The sequence below is a fragment of the Phyllobates terribilis genome, unplaced genomic scaffold (genome assembly GCF_046119375.1).
Source record: "Phyllobates terribilis strain yellow unplaced genomic scaffold, ASM4611937v1 Scaffold_3__8_contigs__length_932513732, whole genome shotgun sequence".
NCBI lineage: Eukaryota > Metazoa > Chordata > Amphibia > Anura > Dendrobatidae > Phyllobates > Phyllobates terribilis.
In genome coordinates this window covers 377,449,050-377,468,495 of record NW_027362763.1, presented here as the reverse complement: position 1 = coordinate 377,468,495, position 19,446 = coordinate 377,449,050, and the positions used below count along the sequence as shown (strand labels likewise).

General features: G+C 36.2%; 1 protein-coding gene across 2 annotated transcripts in view; it reads right to left on the bottom strand.

Moving 5' to 3' along the window:
- Positions 1 to 19,446, bottom strand: part of TINAG (tubulointerstitial nephritis antigen) — a 227,874-nt gene that overhangs the window by 113,827 nt on the left and 94,601 nt on the right. For both annotated transcript variants that reach the window (XM_073675423.1, XM_073675422.1), the window contains exons 4-8: positions 18,950 to 19,064; positions 15,322 to 15,445; positions 12,240 to 12,390; positions 7,358 to 7,541; positions 4,603 to 4,648 (exon numbers count right to left, since the gene is read on the bottom strand). In XM_073675423.1, coding sequence (XP_073531524.1) covers positions 4,603 to 4,648; positions 7,358 to 7,541; positions 12,240 to 12,390; positions 15,322 to 15,445; positions 18,950 to 19,064 — 620 coding nt within the window. The remainder of the gene's footprint in view (positions 1 to 4,602; positions 4,649 to 7,357; positions 7,542 to 12,239; positions 12,391 to 15,321; positions 15,446 to 18,949; positions 19,065 to 19,446) is intronic.

Here is a 19,446-nt window from a genome sequence, read left to right as displayed (position 1 = left end):
GGGAGACAAACTTCCTAATAATGGGAATATTTTTTTCAGGAGGCCCTTCAACCTCTACGTCTCTTGCAAGGGGCATTGGAGTTCCTCCAAATTTTGGGCAGCCGTTGCTTCACTACATAGGCAAACAGTATGGGAGATCCACTTCCTAATAATGGGAACATTTTTTCAGGAGGACCTCCGACCTCTATGTTTCTTGCGAGGGGCATTGGGATTCCTCCAAATTTTTGGCAGTCATTGCTTCACTGCATAAGCAAACAGTATGGGAGACCCACTTCTTAACAATGGGAACATTGTTTTCAGGAGCCCTCTGACCTCTATGTCTTTCAAGGGGCATTGGAGTGCCTCCAAATTTTTGACAGCCATTGCAGTCACTGCATAGGCAAACAGTATGGGAGACCAGCTCCTTTCTAAAGGGAATATGTCACTACTGAGGCCCACCTCTATGTGTCTTTAAATTGTTATTGGGTTTTTCCTAAAATTTGTCAGCTGTTGGACTCACTGCATATCCTATAACTGAATAGCAGACCCTCTCCTTTCTAATGGGAACATGTCATACTCATTACTGTGGCCCAGCTCTTTGTGTCTTTAAATTATTAGTGGGGGTTTTCCTAAATTTTGGCAGCCATTGGACTCACTGCATACCCTATAACTGTACAGCAGACCCTCTCCTTTCTAATGGAAACATGTTACTGTGGCCCAGCTCAATGTGTGTGTTTAACTTGTTAGTGGAGTTTTTCCTAAATTTTGTCAGTCGTTGGACTCACTGCATACCCTATAACTGTATAGCAGATCCTCTCCTTTCTAATGGGAACATGTCATTACTGTGGCCCAGCTCTATGTGTGTTTAAATTGTTAGTGGGGTTTTTCCTAAATTTTGGCAGCCATTGGACTCACTGCATACCCTATAACTGTATAGCAGAACCTCTCCTTTTGAATGGGAACATGTTGTTACTTTGGCCCAGCTCTATGTATGTTTAAATTGTCAGTGGGGATTTTAATAAATTTTGTCAGCTGTTGGAATCACTGCATACCCTATAACTAAATAGCCTACCCTCTCCTTTTTAATGAGAACATGTCATACTCATTACTGTGGCCCAGCTGTATGTGTGTTTAAATTGTTAGTGGGGTTTTTCCTAAATTTTGGCAGCCATTGGGCTCACTGCATACCCTATAACATGTTGTTACTTTGGCCCAGCTCTATGTGTGTTTAAATTGTTAGTGGGGTTTTTCCCAAATTTTGGCAGCCCTTGTAGTCAGAGCATGGGCATTACCACTATAGGAGACCTGCTCCTTTATAATGGGAACATTTGTTTTACTGAGACACTCCTCTAAGTCTCTTCAAAGGGATATTGCATATGCAATAACAGTATAGAAGACTCACTCGTTAATAACGGGAACAACAAAGAAAAGCAGGCTGATGGCTCTCTAGCAATAGCAAGGGCCAACTGCTGGCCCTTTAAGAATAGTAAGGGCAGCCTGATGGCCCTATAAAAATAGGCTTTGTGACTTTCAACGTCCCTCCATAATAAATGAAACAGGATGTGTCGGATGATGTGTCACACACCACATGGCCAGACAAGGTTGTAAAATGTTAAAATGACATTTCCCGGTGAATGCATTTGTCTTGGTTGAAAGCAATGCAAAAGTGTAAAAACACATCAAAAACGTATACGTGTGAACATCGCCCAAGGTGTGGAGGAGCAATTTTGTTTTTGTATATTTATTTTGCCATATATACAAGTCATTGCCCTGGAAAGGATGCTCCTTAACATATTTCCCAGGAAAATCCATTTTGGTTTAGTTTTTGTATGTTTTATTGTGAGTCCATAAAAGTGGTGTAATACCTCTGACAACATTGTTGACAGCAGTGACTTGGGAGTCAGAAATTCTTCCAGGAGTCATCCCCATGCTGTTCCCATGGCATTTGAGCACTGTTTCCATCGATCTGGGCAATTTTTACGCCCTCTGCAGACCGCCAGGGGGAGCCGCCGGAAAAATGCTTGAGTTTCCCATAGACTTACATTGGGCTCGTTACTCGGACCGAGCACTCGAGCATTTCAATTTGCTCCACTCGAACAACAAGTACCCAAGCATTTTAGAGCTCGCTCATCACTAATAAACACCCATTATATTCACACTCTGTACAACTCTAATTATGACAGTCAATCCATATTCCTTTCTTTCTTTAACAAGTGAGAAAGCAGTAAATCTAGTACAGGCCGGACATGCTCCTGACATTTTACATATTTAGAATGCTTAGCAGGAGTAAAGATAAGTAGGTATTTAACGTTTAAAAACATACAGTACAGACCAAAAGTTTGGACACACCTTCTCATTTAAAGATTTTTCTGTATTTTCAGGACTATGAAAATTGTACATTCACACTGAAGGCATCAAAACTATGAATTAGCAAATGTGAAATTATATAATTAACAAAAAAGTGTGAAACAACTGAAAATATGTCTTATATTCTAGGTTCTTCAAAGTAGCCACCTTTTGCTTTGATGACCGCTTTGCACACTCTTGGCATTCTCTTGATGAGCTTCAAGAGGTAGTCTTCCACATTTGCTAATTCATAGTTTTGATGCCTTCAGTGTGAATCTACAATTTTCATTGTCATGAAAATACAGAAAAATCTTTAAATGAGAAGGTGTGTCCAAACTGTTGGTCTGTACTGTATCAGCAACTTGACTGTCTGGGTTCCTCATGCGTTACAGTGCTGCTCTACTTATACAGATGATTTTATATTAGTAACAGTCTAAGACTCTGCACATATGACAGCTGACAGCCGAGTGCTCTTTTGGCCATCAGCTATCTCCTTTCAGATCAGTCAAACATTCAAATATTTTCAAAAGGGAGAGAGAAAAATGGCTCAGTCAGTGGCTTATTGCCTAAATACCAAAAGGGTTGGGCATTAAGATTCAAACTGCCCGACCCTCAACTGTCGAAGGAGGACCCAATACACATGAGACTGTTGGCCAATCAAACCAATGTTGGCTGTTCTTCTAACTTTAGTCGAACACTTGAAGGGTGACATAAACTGTACTGCTGAATAGTAACCCCTTCGGGACCGGTCAATATTTTGCATTTGTGTTTTAGTTTTTTCCTCATCTTTTCACAAGAGCAATAACTTTTTTAATTTTTCTGTTGATATAGCCTTATGAGGGCTTGTTTTTTTAGTTTTGAATAACATTGTTCACTTTCCTTTATCTTCTACTGAAAATTGTAAAAAAAAATCCAAGTAGGCTGACATTGCGAAAATAACTGTAATTCCGGCATAGTTTTTTGGGTTTTATTTGTACACTGTTCATTTTTAAGTAAAAGTGACCAGGCAACATGATTCTCCAGGTTAGGACACGGCCCCACTATCAGTATTTGGTCAGTATTCAGTCAGTATGTTTTCTCAGGAGTGGGAGCCAAAACCAGGAGTGGGTGATAAATGTAGAATTGGTGACTTGTTTCTATTATACCTTTTCTGATTGTTCCTCACCTGGTTTTGGCTCCCACTTCTGAGAAAAAATACTGACCGAATACTAACCAAATACTGATAGTGGGGCCATGCCTTAGTAATATTATGGTGAGACAAAATTATTTATATATTTTGTAATATTATAACAGTGAACAAAAATTCTTACATTTGTAAAAATAAAAATGTTGTTTATGTTGCCATTATTTGAAACCCATAACTTTTTTTTGTTTTCTGTCAATGGAGCTGAGTGAGGGCTTGTTTTTTTTTTGCATGCTGAGCTTTAATTTTCATTGATACGATTTTGGGTTGCACATGACATACAGTATTGGTAACATTTGGTTGCATTTTTTGTTGAACTAAGTTGACAGAAAAATTGCAAATCTGTTGATTTATTTTATTCATTTATTTCTTTGGTTTTGATATTTCACGTATGTTTTAAATAATTTTATATTTTGATAGACCAGACTTTTCTGAATGTGATGATGCAAGTTATATTTATTATTATTATTATTATTATTATTACTATTATTATTATTATTATTATTATTATTATTATTATTATTTCTTTATTTTAAAACTGTTAAAAGGGAATAATTTAAACACAAATTTTTTAAAAAATATTTCTTAAAACATCATTTCTTTATTTTATTATTTAATCCCAATAGACTTTAACTAGTCACAATTGGATCACTTACACTAAATACTGTAATCCCAGAGTATTTCACAATATAACATAAATCACAGTTTCCTTTGAAGTTCAGCCTATAGTTGAGCTTCAGAGGAGAACCAGCATGGCAGTGATGAGGCTCCCAGTGATTACCTCGCTATTTATAATGCTGCTGTCATTCACTATTATATAGCAGTGATCACGTATAGTGCCAATCTCGGCTGTTACAGGCAGATGCTGACTATGTATTAGCGCCAACATTTGCTCTATATTGAATGGGCACAGCTCGTGAGCCTTCTCCAGACATTCGCACCTTGACTGTGATGTACATTAATGATGGGTGCATAAAGGGGTTAATATTTATTGCTTGAGTATATGACAGCTATATACAGGACACAGAGGGATATAAATTAAATATTTATCTATTATATAACATGCAATAATAAAACATATTTGGCCACTGTACCTTGCACGGGACCATTTTCCATTATTTCCTTCATGATCTCTCTTTCCTATATAAAAATAGAAATCTGTGAAGAAGTAGTAATATAGTTGCCCTGTTTATAGCAAACCTAAGGTTTATTTGAATTCAGTGCTACAATGTATTAAATATATACAATATATTAAAGAAAGTCTCTGGAAATGTAGCAATGTTCATTAAAGGGGTCTTCGGGAATATAAAAAATAAAGTAAGAAAATTCATTATAAATAAATTCCTGAATACCCTTAATTAGCAAACCACACTTATTTTGCCTAGGAAGGTAACCATTGTAGTAGATAATAACGGTTGCCACCTTATTACACTGCCAGAAACCTGTCTACAATATTAATAGGGCAGGTGACTGTGATCATGTGCAATAAGAAGCTTCATCCCCCTCCCTTTATGTGTAGAAACATGTGCTCACAGTGGATATTCTGATCTAATACTGGAGATAGTACACTTGCTAAGGTAAGAAAGGTTGATCACAATGCTGTCCACTCTGATGTAACATGGAAGATAATCAGGGTGAAATAAGAAGAGGCTGCTCACACTGCTGTCCACCCTGTTGTTCTGAATGTTTAGCTGCTGTTGTGACCTTGAGGGAGCTTGACAGTACATGATTTAAGTTATCTCCAGGGAGCTTCCTAGTGCACACGCTCACAGGAGGTTCCAGTCATATTAGCATTCTTAGAGAGGTTTCTGTCCATGTAAGAAGAGGGTGGCCATGTTAAAGGGAACCTGTCACGTGAAAAAACACTATTAGCCTGTAGATATTGGGTTAATCTGAAGGTTAATAGCATTCTGAACCTGCCCGGCACCGGCGCTTAGACCCACGCTACCAGGAGGGAATTAACCTTATTTTTCCCAGTAGCATTTGAGATTCAATCACTGAGGTGGCACCAGCTTGGTTTAGTCACCACTCTGTGTATAGAGAGCGGAGGCTGTAACCACGCCCCTGGCATTGACTGACAGCAGGCCGTAATGCTGAGGCGGCTGTCAGTCAGTACAGAGGTAGTGGTTACAGCCACCATTTTCTACGCCAATAGCAGTGACAGAACATGCTCCAGCGCCACCTTTATGATTGACTCTTGAATGCTACTGGGAGGAATAAAGTTAATATTCTCTCAGCAGCGGGGGTCTAAGTGCTGGTGCCGGGCAGGTTCAGAATGCCATTAACTTTCAGATTAACCCCATATCTTCAGGTTCATAGCATTTTTTCACGTGACAGGTTCCCTTTAATGTACTACCTCTTAAAACAAAAATGGGGTAATTTTCTAGTTAAAGGTATTTAGCATTTTATTTATAATGACTTTTCTTTTTATTGTATTCTGTTCATGGAGTGTCGCTTTAAGAACCGTCTGTCAGTCTTTATCCTTATGAAGTTATTGACCATGATTAGGATCAGCATTGAACAGTAGACAGTAATTTGTTTATTACTAAATGCTAAAAGGTTTTTCATTACCATAATGGAAAGGTCAATGTTAAATCACATAACTAATGTATCTTTGATAAATTGTTCTTTGCTATTTTGCAGTCAATATTGCTGAACATAACCTCTTTAAAGGTAAAAGAAATATATTAACATATCTGAATTTCTGATCAGCATGTTTTCTTTTTTCATTTTTTTAAAAAGTATGTACATTAAAGGGAATCTGTAAACAAGATTTTTCTGTTTAACCTGAGAGCAGCATAATATAGGGCAAGAGAGCCTGATTCCTATGATGTGTCACTTATTAAACTGTGTGTTTTAGTTTCAATGCAATCAATATTTTATTAGCAGGAGATTAACACTAAAGGACTACAGCTCACATGACCAGCAGTCAGACTAATCTGTGTCACGCCGCACCACCACTGATTGGCAGCTTGCTGACAATGCACTGTGTACACAGGATACTGTCATTCAGGGGTGAGGACAGGGTTATACACAGCTTAGCAATATGACCACTGCTGCATATACAGCAGATAAAATTTGGATTTTATTAAAACTACACAAGTCAGCCCAGTAAGTGATACATCTTTGGAATCAGGCTCTCTTTACCTACATTATGCTGCTCTCAGATTACAAAACACAAACCTGCTGACAGATTCCCTTTAAAGAGGAACTGTCATTAATACTGATTTGTATGGTGTAGGAAATACAAGACAAAGGTAGAAATGTAATTGTCCTACTCACCATTTCATAACAAATTGTGAAGTTTATCTGGTGCTATCCGCTGATCATTAGGTCAAAGGGTTGGCTATGTGTGACAAATGCTTTAGAACCATTGTTTTTGTACTACTGTATACAGTATGCACTAGATCGAAGTATGCACATGCTATGAATAAGGATCTACGTATCCGAAACGCGTAAGCCTCTGCACGCTTTTATTTGCACTATGGTCTCATGTTTTTAATTTTTTCAAAATAAAGGCTATTTTTTAAGTCAATTTCACGAGTTGCTGGATAACTACCCTTTCATCACTGCCTAATGTCTCCCAGACGGGGATCTTTACAATCCGAGCACCGTGCCTCATGAGAAAGTGGACCGAGCAGGCTGACCCAGCTGAGCTGAAATATATATATATTTTTTTACATTACTTAGTATGCACTAGAGTATACACTATATAACTGAGCAAATAACATTTATTGTGGACCTAAAACTGTTAAAAATGAACATCTCAGGATGCAAATAAACAAACTATGAGAAACTAGTCACATAAAATATTGCATCCTCTTAACCTGTCTAATTAAAATGACTTACATTTGAAGGTACTCTATAAGGGGGGCTGCACTGGTACAGATAGTTGGAATCTTCTAACTGGTTTGGACATGGCTCTGTAGCATGACTTTTCCCATGTTCATCAGTAAAGCTTGAGATGTTGCATTTATTGTGTGCGTTAGTATTATCATCCATTTCATAGGGATAACATTCATGTGAAACCAGTCTGCAGGAAAAGTACAATGGATATTAAGTGCATTAATATTGATAGAAAAACAATATTAGAAGTATACACTATCAACTGTCATAAATTATCAATGTGTTTTTCTCATCCAGAATATAATATGAGCTCATGTGTCTGTAAAAGTAACTCTTATTTCAGCATTAAGAATGTAAAGGCATTAGTTTGTATGAATATAAATAAGATACAACAAAGGTACAGATTACAATCAATATGGTCATGATTAAGCTTGATGTAAAATTAATAATGTAAGCTAATGTAAGCTATACATTATACTATAATACACAGCATACACAGAAAGATCGCTATTGTTGCTTTCCTATGAAAAACTAAGAGTATTGATTCTGAAGTCTTTTAAATGAAACTTTTTTCCCTTTCAAAATTATTTATTATTGCAGGAAAAACCTATATAACTAATACTGCAACATTTAAAGACCCGCATGATAAAATGCAAAGATTACAAATTCTACATAGTGAATACAATACAAATTAAATAAAACATGCCACATTTACAATCTTTTTCCAAATCCTGCCTCCACAAAGAAAGAAAAAAATAATTGAATAAATGTTTTATACCCTAGAAAGCAAAGTGCCATACAGCTCTCTCAATAGAAAAATGTAAATGTTATGGGTCTCTAAATGTAACACCAAAGTTAATTATTTTGTGCAAGAAAAGTATTTCTATTTTGAGAAAGTAGAAAAACAGAAAAACTAATTAGTGCTTAAAAAAAAACAGCAACAATGCTATTTACCTGTAGACATACAAGCATACAGGTAAATGCCATTTGAACCATGGATGGTAGTCTAAATAGAAGCACTGCTTCAAGGAGACATTGAAGTTATATCATCTTTTCAGCCACTCTCTTCCAGTCATTGGGGAAGCATTAGGACTGTGGAAAGTTAGCGATCAGCGCACAACTTGTGCACACAGTGGGATGTAAGTCGACAAGTAGTGGGAGTGATTACAGCATACTCACATTGTGGTGAGTGTTGGCTGCTCATAGCTCCTTACACCACCCCAGTGGAAGCTAGCCGCTGCAGAGAGAATAACACTTCATTTTCTCCTTTTCTTCCTCCATGTTTCAAACAGTATCTACCTACAAAGCAACTATGTGAACAAGACCCAGGAGCGGTTCGAAACATTTAAGTTGCCTCTAACACAAGTACCTTACCTTGTCCGCCACTTGCACTTTTCTTTAATTACAATTCAATTTTTTTGCACTGAACCTTCTCAGTGTGCGGTGAAAATTTCTATACTCTAATGTTTTAAACAGAAGCTTATTTGCTTTTTATTAGTGATGAGCGAGTATGTTTTGTTAACCCTCTCGCCAAGTATGCTCGGGCGAGCACCGAGTAGTTTCAGCTGCTTGGTGTTATGTTTGAATCACTCCCGTGTGCATGATTTTCGACTGTTTGACAGCTTTAATACATGTGAGGAATGTCTATTTCTTACACATTCCTCACATGTATTAAAGCTGTCAAACAGTTGCAAATCTTGCACACGGGAGTGATACAAACTTAACACCGAGCATGTTGTAAACACTTGGTGCTCACCCGAGCTTACTCGGCGAAAGGGTTAACAAAATATACTCGCTCATCACTATTTTTTATACTTCCTGATATTTGGCTTTGATAAAACTTTATTGACATACTTATATGTGGATTACATATGTTTTTGATGCTCTTCGGCAGCGGATAAACGCTAAAAATACGTGTGCATTTTTTAACTGCAGATTTTCCACATCTGATGCAAGTCTAGGGGAAAAATCTGCACATAGAAACGCAGCGTACCCACAAGAGAAGTTGACATATGGAAGATTTGAAACCTGACTAGCGAGTCAGTTTACACTGAGTAAAAAAAAAAGCACAGTGGGCAGGAGATTTCTATAAATCCCATCCACTTTGCTGGAACTGAAAGATGCTACGTTTTTCATGCAGCAAAAATACACAGCATCAAAAACTCACTAAAAACTCACTGTGGACACACAGCCTAAAGCTTTGCACCTGCATACTTCATAGGTCTTAAATGTGCTTCTTAAACTCTTTTATATAAATTTGGTATTGCCCTACACCCGTAATGATACACAATAAAGTTATCAATGTTTTCTTTAAAACGAAAGAATGTATAAGAATGAGGCTGAAAAACCAATAATGAAAATGCTGCTTTCCCTTTGCTTTGAAAAAAATAATATTAAAAGTTATCCAGTACATTATCGGTAGCTCAAATTAGAGTTTCTATATACAGTACAGACCAAAAGTTTGGACACACCTTCTCATTTAAAGATTTTTCTGTATTTTCATGACTATGAAAATTGTACATTCAAACTGAAGACATCAAAACTATGAATTAACACATGTGGAATTATATACTTAACAAAAAAGTGTGAAACAACTGAAAATATGTCTTATATTCTAGGTTCTTCAATGTAGCCACCTTTTGCTTTGATGACTGCTTTGCACACTCTTGGCATTCTCTTGATGAGCTTCAAGAGGTAGTCACCGGAAATGGTTTTCACTTCACAGGTGTGCCCTGTCAGGTTTAGTAAGTGGGATTTCTTGCCTTATAAATGGGGTTGGGACCATCAGTTGTGTTGTGCAGAAGTCAGGTGGATACACAGCTGATAGTCCTACTGAATAGACTGTTAGAATTTGTATTATGGCAAGAAAAAAGCAGCTAAGTAAAGAAAAACGAGTGGCCATCATTACTTTAAGTAATGAAGGTCAGTCAGTGTGAAAAATTGGGCAACCTTTGAAAGTGTCCCCAAGTGCAGTTGCAAAAACCACCAAGCGCTATGAAGAAAGTGGCTCACATGAGGACCGCCCCTGGAAAGGAAGACTAAAAATCACCTCTGCTTCTGAGGATAAGTTTATCCGAGTCACCAGCCTCAGAAATCGCAGGTTAACAGCAGCTCAGATTAGAGACCAGGTCAATGCCACACAGAGTTCTAGCAGCAGACACATCTCTTCAACAACTGTTAAGAGGAGACTTTGTGCAGCAGGCCTTCATGGTTAAATAGCTGCTAGGAAACCACTGCTAAGGACAGGCAACAAGCAGAAGAGACTTGTTTGGGCTAAAGACCACAAGCAATGGACATTAGACCAGTGGAAATCTGTGCTTTGATCTGATGAGTTCAAATTTGAGATCTTTGGTTCCAACCACCGCGTCTTTGCGCGACACAGAAAAGGTGAACGGATGGACATGCCTGGTTCCCACCGTGAAGCATGGAGGAGGAGGTGTGATTGTGTGTGGGCGCTTTGCTGGTGACACTGTTGGGGATTTATTCAAAATTGAAGGCATATTGAACCAGCATGGCTACCACAGCATCTTACAGCGGCATGCTATTCCATCCGGTTTGCGCTTAGTTGGACCACCATTTATTTTTCAACAGGACAATGACCCCAAATACACCTCCAAGCTGTGTAAGGGCTATTTGACCAAGAAGGAGAGTGATGGGGTGCTACGCCAGATGACCTGTCCTCCACAGTCACCAGACCTGAACCAAATCGAGATGGTTTGAGGTGAGCTGGACCGCAGAGTGAAGGAAAAATGGCCAACAAGTGCTAAGCATCTCTGGGAACTCCTTCAAGATTGTTGGAAGACTATTTCTGGTGACTACCTCTTGAAGCTCATCAAGAGAATGCCAAGAGTGTGCAAAGCAGTCATCAAAGCAAAAGGTGGCTACTTTCAAGAACCTAGAATATAAGACATATTTTCAGTTGTTTCACATTTTTTTGTTAAGTATATAATTCCACATGTGTTAATTCATAGTTTTGCTGCCTTCAGTGTGAATGTACAATTTTCACAGTCATGAAAATACAGAAAAATCTATAAATGAGAAAGTGTGTCCAAACTTTTGGCCTGTACTGTATATATGACTTTAAACGGGAAAGGTTTATTCTGATTTCATGTCAGATATTGAGAAAAACATGCATATGTGTCTTTTTATATAGTGTATGTGAACTTCTGGTTTCAACTTTATATATATATCTAGATATATTTTTATATCTATATATCTATATATATATAATTATATAGTTCTATGCTATATTAAGCTACAATCTTTATATACAATTTCTTTAGGAGCTCTATATCTATTGAATGTACACAGTATTATACACATAGCCTAGAAGGAGAAATTACTCACAGCAGGGATTTACATTTTTAAAGATACTTTACTGAATGAGGATCTGTGCTGTATATTTTTTAATGATAAACTTTAGTCTCATGCCACTCAATGTGAAACATTAAATTATTTTTGGAGATAAAAAGAAAAGAGTCAAATGCCAAGCTAAATCCTAAATTCCTATGCTATGCCATATTCTACTCTAAATGATGTCCCTCGTCAACTCCTATCAATCAACGACATCAATTCCTGTCACACTGGAAATAGGGCCATCATAAAAAAAGGGAAGATGACATGACCCTAGAAGATTTTGTTGAACGACAACATTGAGTTTCTGTGGAAGAATTAGGCTTCAGGTTTTTGCATTAATAGCAATAATATATATATATATATATATATATATATATATATATATATATTTTATATCTTACACAGTCATACATTTGTAAGTATTGATGTGCCATGCAGCAAATATAATTATCTTTCTGATTTTTTTTCAGATTTTCAAGCAAACATGACAAAACGCATTGATATATGTAAAAATCTCCCTAATATTTACCCACGTTTTCTCAGGAACCACCAGGCACTATCTATGTGTCCTCCTCTACATCCATATTGATTGTGAACATTGCAAGAGATTAAATCCTGAGGAGACAGATTTGAAGTGTAGCGACCTTGAGAGTGTATTGCTACTCGATCAGCCGCAACACCTGAAATTAAGACATGATACATTAAAACAATAAAAATATATAATTTTTTTTATAGAGTCTTTTAAAAGGTACCAATGCTAAGCAATATGTAGATTTTGGTAATGAGGAGAGATTAAAAAAATGTAATTTCTTTAGTCTTGAGATGAGATGTCTAAGTGGGGACATTATTAACTTGTAGGAGAACATAAATGGCCCATACAAAAGCATGGTCAAAAGCTGTTACATGTAAAACCCCCTCAAAAGACGAGGGCACTCCCTCTATCAAGAGAAAGAAAAGTTCACTCTCCAGAGAAAACACGTTTTTTTACTCCTTGAGCTATTAATCAGTGGAGTAATATGGTATATCTCAAAAGCTGCTCACAGTGGGAACAATTGATGATTTCAAAAAAGGGCTTAGATGCTTTTTTAGAAGAAATTAACATAAAAAATATGTAAATATTTAAGGTCTGTCTCTGACTGTTTGGTCCAGAGGTTAGCAAATTTAGATCAAGATTGAAAGATTAATCTAGGATGTGATCTGGATCATGCATTATGGTTGAACATAAACCCCATTCCCTTGATCATTTCCAATCACTCGGCAGAACTTCTTGGGCATTTGTCTTTTTGTGTCAAGTGAAACAAACCATTTCATGAATTAAAATACAAAAATGTCATTTGAGATTAATAAAATATAGTATAACCTCAATTTATTGTCTAGGATTGTTCATTTCTATGAGGTTAACATGTATTATAGATGGTGGTCTAATATTTTAACATGTAACACTAAGGCTAGATCTACATGCCAACATTGGTAACGCGACACTGAAATTATAACGAAACAGTGCAACACTGGATTGGATGCTGTAATATGAAATGCATTGATCTTCATTACAACCTGCAACTTAGCGTGAAACAAAGTTGTGTATATTTCAAAATGTGTTATATCTTCTGTCGCAGGTCACAAGTCACACATGACACTTGTCATAGACTTGTGCAACCTTTCTGTTATATTTACAGCAAAATCAGAGCACTAAAGCAGTTGCATGACAGCAAGTCGCACACAAGTTGCAAATATTTTTGCCTCGTGACTTTTGCTGGACAACTGCTGTCGTGCGACACATGTTGCAATATAGCCTTACATTACAGTGGGGAAAATAAGTATTTGATACACTACCGATTTTGCAAGTTTTCCCACCTTCAAAGAATGGAGAGGTCTGTAATTTTTATCGTAGGTACGCTTCAACGGTTATAGACAGAATCTAAAGCTAAAAACCAGAAAATCACATTGTATGATTTTTTCATAATGAATTTGCATTTTATTGCATAAAATAAGTGTTTAATCACCGACCGACCAGCAAGAATTCTGTCTCACACTGACCAGTTAGTTTTTAATTAAGAAGTTCTTCTAGGACCTGGTCAATGACTTGAAGAGAGCTGGGACCACAGTCTCAAATATTACCATTAATAACACAGTATGCAGTCACGGCGTCATGGAGTAAAATCCTACAAGGCACGCAAGGTCCCCCTACTCACACCAGGACATGTCCACGCCCATTTGAAGTTCAACAATGACCATCTGAATGATCCAGAGGAGGCATGGGGGAAGGTTATTTGGTCAGATGAGACCCAAATAGAACTTTTTGGTATCAATTCCACTCACCGTGTTTGGAGGAAGAAGAAGGATGAGTACACCCCAATAACACCATCCCAACTCTGCAGCATGGTGGGGGAACATCATACTTTAGGGGTGCTTTTCTGCAAAGGGGACAGGACAACTGTACCGTGTTGAAGGGAAGATGGATGGGGTCATGTATCGCGAGATTTTAGCCACCAACCTCCTTCTCTCAGTAAGAGCATTGAAGATAGGTCATGCCTGTGTCTTCCAGCATGACAATGACTTGAAACACACAGCCAGGGCAACTATGGAGTGGCTATGTAAGAAGCATTTAAAGGTCCTGGAGAGGCCTAGCCAGTCTCCAGACATGAACCCAATAGAAAATCTTTAAAGGGAGCAGAAACTCAATATTACCCAGCGAAAGCCCGAAACCTGAAGGATCTGGAGAAGATCTGCATGGAGGAGTGGGCCAAAATCCCTGCTGCAGCATGTGAAAACTTGGTCAAGAACTACAGGAAACATCTGACTTCTGTAATTGCAAACAAAGGTTTCTGTACCAAATATTAAGTTCAGTTTTTCTATTGTATCAAATTCCTATGTCATGCAGTAAAATGCAAATTCATGTGATTTTCTGGTTTTTCTTTTTAGATTCTGTCTCTCACAGTTGAAGTGTACCTATGATAAAAATTACAGACCTCTCCATTCATTGTAGGTGGGAAAACTTGCAAAATCGGCAGTGTATCGAATACTTATTTTCCCCACTGTATATGCCATATTTCACTTTTTAAAATTTGATAATCCTCAAAGCAACAACCAATATGGAGAGTTTACACAAAAAGTGCCCTCAGAGCTCATATATAACATGGTTGTCTATTCATGTGAAAAGGCCCAAAGTCATGTTACATGTTGCATGCGACGGCTTCATTCTAAGAATAACCTGTCTAGATGACTCAACTACTTTGAAATAAGTATAAGATTGACTTTCACATATGCAACAAGTCTTTCATAATAAAGACCCAGTGACTTTCTAGGTCTAGAAGTCGTATCTTAGCTGACATAAGAACATTGTTAGTCCAAGGTTACATTTATGCATGTTCTATGCCTCCACTTTTCTTTATTGGATCTATTCTTTTTCTCTGAACATAACTGTTCCTTTTATTTCTCTAAGATTATATTATCAAATTTACTTATTAAAGGTGATCATTAGCTAACATTTCCAGCCATTTTAAATATGCATTTTATGACTTCTATTGTAGATTTTCTTATTCATGGGTGCATATATATATTTAGCAATAATGGCAAATGTATAGAATGAAATAAAAGATTTTATATATTACTTGCAGTAGAAAATGCCCATGATGCAGCACAATTTTTTTGATCCAAAGGTCTGTGGACATAGTCAGGCCATTTATATGAAGATATGAAAAACAGTGGGAATTCTTCATATGAAGAAACACGATGCTAAATAGAAAAAAAAACAGTATAATATATAAAATGTTATTGTTTACAATGTAGAAGTGTAAGGAAAATATGTTTATTTTTTAATATAATTGGACTTAGTAATTTAAACATAATACCAAACTATGTATTGTCTTTCAAATTATGCTGTGGAAATATTACTTTGATTCATTAGGGGTCTAATTTTTCTACCCAATATGTTATATTATAAATAAGACAGTCACAACTGTTGGAAAATGTATATTAGACAAGTAAAAAAGTATAGAAAAATCTTCATTCTGACATTCATATTCCATCTCAGATTTCTATTACCATTTCTTGGTCCTAAAACCATTCTAAGTATTCTGGAAGGAGTGGGTGATCAGTAGAGACTTTGCCCAGAATCATTTCATGAGGGAAGGTTAGGAAAAATGTAACCCAACCCAAAACAATTTGACAGCATTTATATTTTTTATGAAATCACCAAAAAGTAGAGGGAAGGCAGTCAAAAGTTAATTTCACCAGTATATTTGCGTTTGTTTTATGAATCTATAATTCAGATGTCTTCCCTATAGTTCAACTGAAACTAATTAAGATCATCATAGGATCTTACAATGATCTAATTTCACTGGTACATACAATTTAAAATATGTAAAATTGTGGGGAGCAATACACAGAAGGAATATAGAAAAGTTCATGATAAATGTATGCTTTAAATGTATAAGTTAAAGGGGCTAAAAGCTCTATTCTCATTGCATCAGTTGTATAGGAGATGAAAGATAGCATATATTTATTAAATCAAGCAATATATGTGTAAATACAAAAAATAAATAAATTGATACACTGCATATACATATTACAAGAACGACATACCATGTAGGAGAGAAATAGCATAAAGTATAGGACCTCAAGACTCCGACATATGTTGAGAAAGCTAAGGGCGAAACGTACATTGGAGTCTAGGGGCCTATACTTTATTCTACATTTCTCTCCTACATGGTATGTCATTCTTGTAATATGCATATGCAGTGTATCTATCTATTTTTTATATTTACACACGTATTGATTCATTTAATAGATATAGGCTATCTCATATATAATTGATGCAATGAGAATATAACTTTTAACCCCTTTAACTTACACATTTATTGTATACGTTTGTCGTGAACTTTCATATATTCCTTCTATGTATTGCTCCCCACAATTTTTGATATTTTAAATTGTATGTACTAATCAAATTGATATCTTTTTAATATAATTTTATCTAGTTTTTGGTTATTCACCCTATTGTGTAGTCATATATATAATTTTTGAATGTCCATTCATATAAAATAAGACTAATTTTCTTCTACTTGGGTGAGTTTCTTAATAATCTAAGTTTTGTCAAGTTTTGCTTGTAACACGAACTGATATATACCATTTTCTGGGCTGAAATGGAACCTGTCACCAAGAAAATGCAGGCATCATGTTATAGAGCAGGGGGCGCAGAGTAGATTGATCTATAGTTTTGTGAGAAAAGATTCAGTGTAACTTGTGTTTTAGTCATCTAAATTTAAGCTGCTTCTGGGATTTTGGTCCAGTGGGTGGTCCTATCAGTGACTGACAGCCATTTCTATATGCACTCTTATACAAATTAAGCTGTCAGTCACTGATAGGACTGCCCACTGGACCCAAATCCCAGAAGCAGCAGATATTTAGATGATTAAAACACACACAAAAAAAAGTTATACTGAACCTTTTCTCACAAAACTATATACCAATCTTCTCAGCGCCCCCTGCTCTATGACATGGTGCTTGGAGACTGGATGGCATTTTCACTTTGACAGGTGAAATGCACTAATTATTTATTTCATGTCTTTCACCTCTGATTTTTCTACTTAGCCATATACTGTAAAATCTTTTTAAGCAGGAAATGGATAGGTAGAAAACCAATTAAATCTGTTTTGCAGACTAAATACATGAGTAAATGTCTTGGCAAAAGAAAATATCTGACTTCATAATTGACTACAATTTGCTATCCACAATATAAACAAATGTCCTCATTCTAAGTAAAAATGACTATATCTGTACTTTAGATAATGGTAGCATATAAGCAGTCTAACACACACACACAAAAGAACATTTTCTTTGAGGTCAAACAAATGAAGAATACAATTGACTAATTAACCTTCACAAAAATAAAAGTTTAATAACTCTGCGGAAATATATGCACGTGAATAAAACGTTGTTTCATGTACTTTATAAAGGAGAATTTACATGAATAAATCTAAATATTCTGAACAAGTGATTGAGTTCCTTATGCAAAACTGCAGCAAGTTCACCAATTTTAGAGTTAGATATTTATAGTCATGTATTTATTTTGTCTTTTTAGCATTCTTGGTACATGGCTTAGGAGTCTGTATAGTAAAAGAATGGAAGTGGCCAGATCGAACTATCAACTGAAAAGTATATAGTATGTGCAAGAGGAACGAGAACAAAATAAAAGTTTAACACTTTCATTTTGAAATCCCAATATCAATACATTTATTATCTTCAGTTCAAAGATGTTTAAAGCTTTTGGGTAATTCTCTTCATGCAACTTTCAAGACAACATAATGATTTTGAAGTTGCTGAAATAACAAATTATGATTCACAGTTTGTTATTTTATGGTCTGTATGCCATAAAACCAAAGAAGCCTCAAATATGTCTTTCTCAAATAGCTATGAGACTCATTGTCCAATTAATATTTAAGTGCATTTTTCTTTTCATATACTTACAAATTATGCATATTGGTGTCAAAATGTAAAATATGTGTTAAATATATGCTTAGTATGAAGGATCAAACATTCATAAACGTACTGTAAAGAGCCTTGGTCACGTTATCAGATTATAATACTGTATATTGGAAATATTTAATTAAATTATATTCTTTACTCATTCATTATCTTGTTTAAAGGGTTTCTGGAATATTTAAAAAGGATTATTCAGAGAGTGAGTTCTGAAGAATTGTCTTCACAAGCTGATTGACATCTTCCCCAGTTTCAGCGTGTACAGAATGTGCCGGTCAGTTTCTGTGAGCAGGTCAAGACTTTCTTTTCACTCTTTTCAGGATTTACTCTGCTTTCCCCTTGGAAATCCAGCTCTAAATCACATAAACCTATTCGACTACATTTGCTGCTTTCAGATAGAGCGACATAAATCACCCTGTCAATATCCTTTTTTAGGTTATGTAGGAGTCATTTTCTTGTATCATAGTCACCTTACATTCCATGTGGCATGATTGTTGAAGACCCCACCTCTGCGACACCTATCAACCACTCCAGATGAGATTCAATGGAGCAGTGGTCACACTATGGTACTGATGGAGGTAGGCGAATGCTGTACTCAGCTACCTCTGTCCCTTAAAAATTTAATGAAGTGTAAACTGCAGGAATAACCTCATCTCCATTTAAATGCCTCTGCAACCCAGACTTTGGATCCCTGTTCTAGTCATCAATCAGGGCTCCAAGAGATCATACATTTATCAACTTTTTATCTCCTAAACTTACAGTCATTACACTCATGCTGAGGAGTGAAGAAGATGGAGATTTAGTACCCAAGCGATATTCAAATCCTTCCCTTAAAGTCATGCCCCAAAATTGACTGTAGTTGTCTGCTTTCCATCTGTAATTAAACAAATGTTATTAGTTTTACTTTATGTTATATCATGCTGAGAAATATGATGTACATAGAATGTATTAATTAACATGCTGAACCTCTCCCTATTTCAGACCAGGTTAATTTTCATAGAAAGACAATTAAACTTGGATTGTGGGAGGAAATTGAGATAATGAATGGCCGCCTTTGCTAGCAAAGGAAGATTATACTCATAATTGCATTAAAATGAAGCCAAAAGACTGATCAAACACAAAACTAAAATAACTGCCAAAAAATGCAATTTTGCTACATTTGCTCCTTCAGTATAAGGATGTTTAATTATAGTTAGCGTTTTGATAACGATATCAATGCCCATCAATTATAGCTTAAAACTGTTGCTGACCAATAT